This window comes from Macrosteles quadrilineatus, unplaced genomic scaffold, assembly GCF_028750875.1.
Source record: "Macrosteles quadrilineatus isolate MER2022 unplaced genomic scaffold, UCM_ALF_1.0 Scaffold_8__2_contigs__length_117827958, whole genome shotgun sequence".
Lineage (NCBI taxonomy): Eukaryota > Metazoa > Arthropoda > Insecta > Hemiptera > Cicadellidae > Macrosteles > Macrosteles quadrilineatus.
Window position 1 is genome coordinate 14976636 of NW_026542601.1, and position 9812 is coordinate 14986447.

General features: G+C 36.6%; 1 protein-coding gene across 1 annotated transcript; it reads left to right on the top strand.

Annotated features, from left to right (window-relative positions):
* The first annotated feature begins 2626 nt into the window (after positions 1-2626).
* Positions 2627-3671, top strand: LOC129000210 (protein commissureless 2 homolog). The gene is made up of 2 exons (XM_054427165.1): positions 2627-2828; positions 3529-3671. The coding sequence occupies exons 1-2, from the start codon at positions 2627-2629 to the stop codon at positions 3669-3671; spliced, it is 345 nt and encodes a 114-aa protein (XP_054283140.1).
* Positions 3672-9812: the final 6141 nt, after the last annotated feature.

The following is a 9812-nucleotide window of genomic DNA, read 5'->3' on the forward strand; positions in this document are numbered from 1 at the left end:
ACTGTGGCTCCTGTAGGACAAGAGCCTTGTGCACCAGGCAGCACGTTATGATTCTGCAAACAGTGTCTACTCTTGTCATCCCCGCTACAGCTCTAATTGGAGAGATGTGCTTTTAAGCCCAAAAATGAAGCGAATTGCAGAATTTTGCAGCTTGTGCATTCGGTGCAAGTCTTCTTTAGAGATTCTGTTTCCATAAGTAGGTGGAAAATATGTAAACGCTTACAGAACTAGTGGCTGCATAAGGTACAGCTTTGCAGATTCTGGCAAAAGACTTCTGAACCTGTACAGCCCTCTCAGCCTTCCTAACACGCGCTGCAAAGCATGTGTGACATTGTAAGAGAAGGTGAGGCTGCTATCAACCACACCGCTAAGAGTCTTTGACTTGTCACAAAAAGGTCAAAGATACTCCGTTGAACCCAAAACTGCGTTCAAGGACGTAACGCATTCTAAGGACTGCACCAAGGCACGAGACGCGGTATGCGTCACAGGATGATTGCCAGTATTTAGTTTCAACCCGTTTGCCTCTGAACACCATAGGATTTCTTCTAGGTTTATGAAATTGCGTAAAGCTCTCATCTGGGATGGCTCGTAAGACGATTTCAGCTGTGAGTCATCGGCATACAATGAACTGTACAATGTTGCACACAGCAAGGAAGGTCTAACGTTTACGAATTGAACAAAACAGGCCCAAGACAGCTGCCTTGAGGGATTCCTTGATTTTTGACAAGCAGGGTTTACGTTTCAGTTAGTTTTGAGTCGCCAACTAGGTAAAGTAAGGTAAGGGTTTATGTTTCACTCTCTAACTACGTCACTTTCAGCCTAGAGTCTAAGTATGGCCTTATCAATTTCAAATTATTTTCGTCAAAGCCATAATATTTCATTTTAGCCAATAGCATTTCAGTGTTCATGTAATAAAATAGCTTAGAAAGATCCGGCATTACGAGAGAACTATATTTATCCTTGTCTTTGGCGTCAATCGTATCAATAAATAAGGGCTGTGGTTAGGTCTACATCACAGGCTGAAGTTTGGGTAGTGTGTTTTGTGATGACCAAGCTTTTGGTCATCATTTGAAACCATGACGTCACAATGAATAAGTAAGTACACAACCGTCAGTCCCGTCTATTGTCAAAATGACGTCATCTACCGCCACGGACCAGCTGATAAGCCAGTATTAGTCTCTCAATCAGTCTGTCTGACAACCAGTTTCAGTTTCAGTGTTAGTTTGTAGTGTGCCATTCTAGCCTCGAATCTTAGTAATGTTTTTTGTGGATAGCACGGCAATACTCTGAGTAAGTATTCCTATGTCAATAACTACAATCTAGTCTACATGTAATTTTAAAGTGTCTTTTGGGCTTAAACATTCGTTTTAGGATGTACTAAAGAGAAAAGAAATACATATAAACAAGAATGAATAGATACATTGAAAATGTTTTACCAACAAATAGGATAGGACTAAGTGTGATTTGTCGGTTTTCAATGCTACCTTTGGCTGAGGGTCGCTCCAATGCCCACTGGTGATGTGAGGAGCGGAGCGGCAGCAGTTTAGAGTATTAGCCTAGTCCGGTCTAGTTGGACTGTAAACATCGATGTTGGTAGCTTACTTGAACGATGTCACTACCTCACTACCTGGCTCGTAATGTTTCTCTCAGATGGTAGCTAGTCTAAGGCTGGGATACTTGGCCTATCTGACTTCAATGTTTGACTGTTGACCTAGGCCAACCTGAATAATTAAATTAAACACTAATTAAGTGAACTAAAATTAATCTTGAGAGGTAAGATGAAAAATTACTTAAATTACAACTTTTTGTGTTAAATATACAAACATAAGATAGATAGTAAGACACTCTTCAGTTTAAACTCATAATGTTGTATTATCAGTTTTAAAAACTAGCAACGGTTCACAAAAATTGTGTTGTGCTGTGTACTGCGATATATAGGGAATTTATATGGAATTTAATTTAAGATACATTTACTCAATTGTGATTACGTTATCCTATATGTTTTGACCTAAGAACCTTCAGTAAAATTCCAGTTTTCGTTTAAGTTAATTATTATTGAGAATTGAGATCGGACGTATCTAAAGCTAGCTGCTGAATCACGAACAACCTAAACTTTCCAAAAATGGAGTTATTTATCATCGATTGATAGTTAAATGATTTTGCTTGCCACCAATGACACCTCAACAGTAATCGTCGACTTCGACGGGTTACACCTAATAGAACGATGAATAATAACAATATTATTAATTCAAGAGAAATATTGTGATACTGTTTATTGTTTGTTTACATTATCAGATATTGTCTACTCAAAATTTACTTATTCAATAATTTCAAATATTGATTTAATGATTTTTGTTCTTTCCATAAACAAGTAATCTTTAAATAAATAATGAATAATATGACATGAGGAAATATTTAAGTAAAAATCAAATGAGAATGGATCTGTTTCCATTCGGGTTCAAAACAGGTCTGCTGTGACATCTGTTTTACAGGACAGTGGGGTGAAGTGACAATGGACATTGTTAACTGCGAGTGCCAGCTTGTCATACGGACTACCAACGTGTCGAGAGCACACAGCAAAGAATAAGTCAAGAGTGACCTAACACAAAGTGTCAGTGAACCAGTGATGAGTGAGTTCCCCAACTTTGCACCTGTCAACGATGAGTCGAGTGTTGTAGAGACGACAAGCAACGACGAGTACGACGACCGACTCTTGGCAGACCTGGTGGTTTGGAACATAATCGTGATAATTGTGTCCTTAATGTCTTGTATCGTGTGTTTCTGTACCTGCGTCTGTATCCACGAGTCCTGCCAGCGGCAACCAAGATGTGAGTCAACCAGAGATATGGTTTATGAAATAATTAATGATTATACAAAAAAATATTAAGCAATAATAGAATAGTTCATAATAAGGGTTTAAAGTGACTCTTTTGCGTCACGAAATCAAATATAAGAAGCTCGAGGTTAAGATTTTGTCTAGTTGTTCAACTGACTATTCAATAGCGATAAGAGAAAGCAGTAGAAACTCAAAACTTGGTGCTTGGATTCGAGTAATTGTATTAAGATTCTTAGAGTTGTTTGAAAACTTGATGTGCACTAATTTTAAATATTTCTAATTGCTTCGTGAAGATTCGGGTACATCATCCCCGCTCTTGGTCTTATTAGCTTACTCACATTCTCACGTTGTTCAGTAGAGATTCTCTTATACCTGTCCCAAAGTTTTAAAAGCTTGAAAGTGAATTGTTGAAATAGGTTAGATTACTCTTTTATAAGATTTGAATGACGATTTTTATTTTCTCTTTTTGAACAGTTTATTTCCTGAATCATAAAAATAAACTTGACCATAGTGATTGTAATTCCGTAGCGTAGGTGCAATTCCAATTATGTGATGAACTCTTTGAGTACTTTTGACTCTTGATATTAAGTTTTTAAAAGAATAACTTGGGATTTTTCTGAAAGTAAATTGCTGTAGTAGTATATTGTTGTACGTGTCCTTTTTTCATTTAACCATTGTAATTGTGGTTTTAGTGCTGGAGGTCCGTATAACAGAGGCTCAAGCTCAAGTCGAGTCAGGATACAACTCTGAATCTCTCCCCAGCTACACAGCTGTGGCAGGACTACCAACATACGAGGAGGCTATTGAACGACTTAGACAAGAATGGCCAACCTAACTCCAATCACAGAAAACATACTACTCCAATGAACCTGCTAGTCAGTCGGCGACCTACTAGATATGTTAAAAATGTTACAACCGAGGTCTCTTAGGTTCATGAGCAGTATAATTATTTAATTATTGAAATTTTATAAAGAATGCTCAATTTTTATTATTTCATGACTAATAAGAGCTTCGTGAGGAATATTTCATTGTATACAATGTCTTTGACCGGTAACTGTTTACCATTAAATACTCTCTTAGTGCTATTTGTGCTGAAAATATAAAATGTCGAGAGGCTATGCACACTGATCTTGTATGAACTAGTGTAGACTTGCTAAACCACGTTCAAACACAAGACTAAAACACATGCAACCACCATGTTTTTTATGCGACTCAAGTAATACTGTTTCGAAGCATTATTAATCCAATTAGTTGATTAGATCATAATAAATCGAACAACATCACTGAGTAATAACCCTACAACTTTAACTGAGATTTTACAACCAACTTTCACAGTCAACTCGTTATTGATTAAGACAAGTTTGAAATGAAATGAAATGAAATGAAATGCTTTATTGTCGTTAAAACTGAGTACAAAGTTCATGACAATCGTCAAAAGAAAAAGAAAACAATCAAGATGGCAACTAAAACTAAAACTCTAAACCAAAGTACTCTTCATGTTTATACAGGCAAGCCTGGGTTAGAGTAGTTTTTAAAACATGTTTAAATTTTGAAACACACAGGTTTTTGATGGATGCAGGCAAGAAATTGTACATTTTAACACCTTGGTACCCAAAACTATTTTGAGTGGCTGTATACTTATGCCTTAGTGTAGACAGATTATCTTTAGATCTAGTACAATAGTTGTGAACATCAGATATCTTTTCAAAGTGAGAAATGTTTTCTTTTACATACAACAAACTTGCCAAAACATACAAGGATGGAAATGAGAGAATGTTAAGACTCACGAAAAGGGGCTTACAATGTGTTCTTCTATTCACACTACAAATTAACCTCACCGCCTTCTTTTGTAAAGTAAAAAGCAGCCTGTTAGCATAAAAACTGTTGGCCCACAGTGAGGTACCATAGGACAAATAGCTATGAATGTGGCCATAATATATACAAATAAGGACATCATCTGAAACAGTGGACCTAAGTGCTCTTATCATAAATATGCCTTTTACAATTTTAGATGCTACAAAATCTACATGTGAAAACCACTTCAAGTTTGACTGCAAATGAAAACCCAAAAACTTCAGAGTGTTTACATCATTACCATTACTGCTTAGACTAATAGTCAGGTCCTGAGTCTTATCAGCATTAAGACATAACTTGTTTGCATTACACCAGTCGTTAATAACAGCAGATTTTGTGTCCAATGTGTCTGTAACATCATTCAAAGAGTTACCCCGTACACACAAGGCCAAGTCATCAGCAAAAAGAAAGCTTTTTACAGATAAGTCATTAATATTACAAGGTAAGTCATTTATATACAGTATAAACAGGGTAGGGCCCAATATAGAGCCTTGGGGCACTCCGTGGGGCACTCGAACAGGGCTAGAATAAGTGCCATTTAGATAGACTTTTTGCCATCTGTCACTAAGATAAGATTGAAAAAACCTAACCAAAACAGCATCAAGGTTATAGCAAGAAAGCTTATTCACAAGGAGATCATGAGCCACTGTGTCAAAGGCCTTAGACATGTCGTACGATCTGAACACTATACCACTTTTGGCCTCTAAACTTTGAAAGCAATTTGATATCAGTGCCTGGGTTGCTTGGACAGTGCTGTGTTTGGGCCTAAAGCCAAACTGACTACTTGCTAAAAGGTTACTATCCTCAAGATACTGAGAAAATCTACGATGTACGAGATGTTCCAAGACCTTCGACACTGCAGGGATATAGGCCTATAGTTAGCAATGACATTTTTAGGCCCTTTTTTATGGACTGGTATAACCTTAGAAATCTTGAACTTGTTTGGGTAGCAGCCTTGTGTTATACAAAGATTAAATAGGTAAGTCAAAACTTCACTTATGTAACTAGAAGCTAACTTCAAGATGGGGACATTAATTCCGTAAATATCTAAACAAGAGCTATTGTTAAGACTGTTGATGGCTGCATACACCTCTTCTACAGTAAATAGTCCAATCCTAAAAGCATTGTTGTCCTCAATAGTCGGAAGAGCGTTGCAAGAGGTCAAATTTCTAAGATATTGCTCAGGACCATTTGAAGAGGCGGGAACATTACTTCTCAGGTTTTCAACACAGTCGACAAAGTAGGAGTTCAGTCCATCGGCAGTTAGGCAGTCAGGAATAGACAAAGGCTTACTATTACAGTTGCTTATTTCATTAATGATTGACCAGGATGTTTTAGAAATATTACTAGAGTTTAGCAGTAAACTGTTGTTATGGTCAAGTTTGGCTTTCTTGATTTCTTTGCGGTACTGCAACTTTAATGAGTTGTACTTAGTTTTAACTTCAGCAGTCCCTGCATTACAAAACAAAAAATATAGCCGGTCCAGCTCATTTTTCATATTTACAAGTCCTTGATGATACCACCTTTTGTTAGGTTTGTTGTTAAAACCGACAGTAGTTTTCAAGGGAATCGAACCATTTAAGGCCCACAACAGTTTGTCAAAAAACACTTTGAATTTAGCATTTAAGTCTAGGCTATGGTCATATAATTCAAACCAATTCAACTGACTAAGGTTGGATAAGAATTTTAAGGAATTCTGAGGATTTAATTTCCTAGTAACTTTTCTCGGTAAAGAAATTGGATTAGATTTAGAATATGACTCGATGTTCATTGACAGAAATTCCGCATTATGATCTGAGACAGGAGTGTGTATAACTGAGGCTTCCCATCTATCTGGGTGTACTGAGGTCACAATATTGTCCAAGCAGGTACCTTTGTTTACACTTCCAGCTGCGACATTAGGCCTAGTGATTTCATTAATTGCAGTGTGAAGACCAAAACTAGATATTAGGTTTTTAAGTTCCCGGACTTCAATGCTGTCAGACAGAAAGTCTATGTTAAAATCACCTGTGCAAAAGAAGTCAAGTTTCACACCATGCATAGTTGAGAAGACATCATGCAGTTTATCCAGAAATAAATAAACATTACCTGAGGGTGGTCTGTAGAAGTTTACGATCACTGTTTTGTGCTTAACGATGTACACCGCTGAGGCTTCAAACGTGAGTTCTTCCACTAATATACTCAAATTTAACTTATTGTAAATTATAAAGTCTAGGTTCTCTTTTACAAGTATTGCAGATCCACCATGTTTAGACATTGATCTAGCAAAAGAGGTTGCAACTAAGTAGCCTCTTAGGCTTAAGTTGTTAATATCATTTTGTGAGACCCAGTGTTCAGTCAAACAAATCACATCCACACTACTGTCATACGCAAGCAAACGTAGGTAATCTAGTTTGTTAGTAATGGATTGAATATTCCACAGGAGGATGTTTAGTTTTTTAGCTGACCTAGATAGTATTTTATTAGACGACTGCTGTAAGCAAATGTTAGAGAAGTTCCCAATCGCTTTGTTATGCGTTGAGAGTTGTGTGTCAGAATTATCTGTCACTTCAGACTCTACGTTAAATTTACAGAGTTGGGGGGAGTTTCTAAAAAATTCTCCTGACACTGAGTAGTGCTTGTTGCTTTTTTAGCAAACCTGAAGGCATTTATATATGCCCCAGTAGGCCAGAATTCAGGCAAATATATTTTGTCCCACAAGTGAGCAGGAACCCCTACCTTAAATGTCCGATAGCCTGGGAACCTGTTCCTCATTTGTGTGACTTTGTAATCACCACTAATTTCATCACTTATATATTTATTAACTGTATCACAGTCAACGTCTGTAGCCAGCCTTGAGATGAATAAATACCTGTATTTGTTGACAGTTTTTAATTTATTGCTAGTGTTGGCAGAACCTGTGATCGAATTGTCGTTATTAAAATGTTGTTTTCCAGAGATTTGTATTTGTTTATTCACCTTAAGCCCATTAGCGTTAACTGAACTTGAACTTGTTGTAGTTGGTAGGTTAAGGTTATGTTTATACGGTTTTGACAGTTCAGTTTGACGTTTTCCACCATTCCTCTTCACTGATGTTTTTTGTTTGGCAGGCGTAACAGTTTCGCTGTTTCGCTTGTCTACTGCAAGAGCAGACGTCGCAGGCAAACTAGCAGAAAAAAAAAACAAAAAAAAAAAAAAAAAAAAAAAAACTTTTGGTGGCAGACGACACGGGCAAAGTAGACGAATTGTTGACAAACTGATGACAACTACTAAGATTAGAATTGTCTTTATGACTGTGAATAATATTCTCTGAGTTGTCATTTGAAGATTTAGATGAGTCTATACTTTTGTCACTTTTAGCAATCATTTTAGATTTATTTCTAAAAACACTTGCAAAAGTGTTACTACTATCTTTTAACATAAGATCGCTGACAGCCTCTGCCTGATTAGACATAGCAGTTTTTAACCTTAAATTTTCTATTTTAATTTCGGAAATTTCTACTTTAATTTCTAAGTTGTTTTGTGTTAGTTCATTGATTTTTGATATCAGATATTCAATTTTCTCTGAACACGGGCAGACATGGTTGAGAACTGAGTTGGTGTCGTAAGCTACCGAATTGTCCGTGTTGTTACTCACGTTAGTCTCAGCGACGGAGCATATATCACACTTCCAATCAATTTGAGAACAATTTTCCACAAAGTTTGATTCTGATAAACTGGTACAATTTAAATGAAACATATATTTACAATCACCACTACATTGGATTTTTGTCACATTTTAAATTAATGATTTTCTTACATGAGCCACATTTCAGTGACTTGTTTCTACGAACAGGTGGAGAATTCACAAGACAGCTTCAATACTTTCAAAAGCAAACAACAAGCCTGTCTAATTAACAATTCAAACAGTCGAGTTCGTCTTAGATTAACACAAAGTTTACCATCATTTAAACTTCTGGAAGCTGTAAATACACAAGTTTATCTCGAACTTAGTCCCAATCAGCTTTTTAGTTGACGGGATGAATTAGCCTCATCATCAGGGGATCTACGTGAGCGCATTCAGTGTCTTGACTGTCAAAGACCAAAGAATAAATAAGTCTTGCTTGTGTGTGTTAGCGAACATAGTAAGTGTTCTGGGATAACATACTGAAGTGCGTACCGTAGATTAAACATACTTTCTTGTAAATTTATCGTCTTTATGGAACAGCTGAAGATTGTTATCAATACTGTAATCAATTATCAATCATTGAGATTACAACTAGTGCTGAAAGTGGCATTTTCCGATGCGCGCTCTAGGTTCCTGTGGGAGTCAAAGCCAAACACAGGAACACTAAATGTCACGTGTGAGGGTGAATTTGACGTACTAGGCGGAAGTGGACGGAATAATTGGAGTAAGTCCTGGGAATTCGCTGTAAGTAATTTTTGTTTTTGTGTTTGTTTTTCAATTTTTGTTTTGTTGCAAAAATTAGGCTGACGAAGTTTACAAGGTAAAGTAGCAAAGAATTTTAATTTGATATACTACCTAATTGTGCTTGTTGCATTGAAATAATTAGATAACTCGATCCAAATTTTGTAGTAATAACATCATTTTTTACATTTGTTATAAACCTGAGGTGTTTATGTTTTACAACGAGAACATATGTAGCCATAGTAATATATGTAAAAAATCTTTATTCAGTTGGTACCTTAAATTAAACCGTCACGTTTTGGCAAGTGGAAGTGGATTAATTGGTGATCCTGTTCTCGTACTGTATGTACTCCTACAAATCGCTTCCACCTAAATCAACTCCTCGCCTTAGGTTCCATTTATGGTCGCTAGGAGAGCCACTTCCCGGCACATTTGTGTCGATAAAGCAGATTTTATACTATGCCTTGAGCTCGCCCCTTGGTTGGAGACTGGACCAAAAATATGTTTTGTGCAAACTTATCTATTTTCATTTTACGCTGTAAATAAAACAATGTGATTGGAATAGCTTCTATTTGGTTTCAATTTCTGTTCATATTTTGTTGTTATTTCGTTACCAACATAGCAACCCATAACGCACATTTTAATTTGTTTTATTTTAAATTCATTTGTTATGCTTATTTTTTAGCCTATTTTAATTTACAAAAGAGTTCTGCAAACAAGGGGGGTCCGGGGGTC

What these genes read in the sequence shown, in the direction of transcription:
- LOC129000210 (XM_054427165.1), top strand. Translation starts at nt 2,627, where the DNA reads ATGAGTGAGTTCCCCAACTTTGCACCTGTCAACGATGAGTCGAGTGTT. An exon ending in CTGCCAGCGGCAACCAAGAT is followed by an intron (nt 2,829 to 3,528) that starts GTGAGTCAACCA and finishes TTGTGGTTTTAG; the next exon opens with TGCTGGAGGTCCGTATAACA.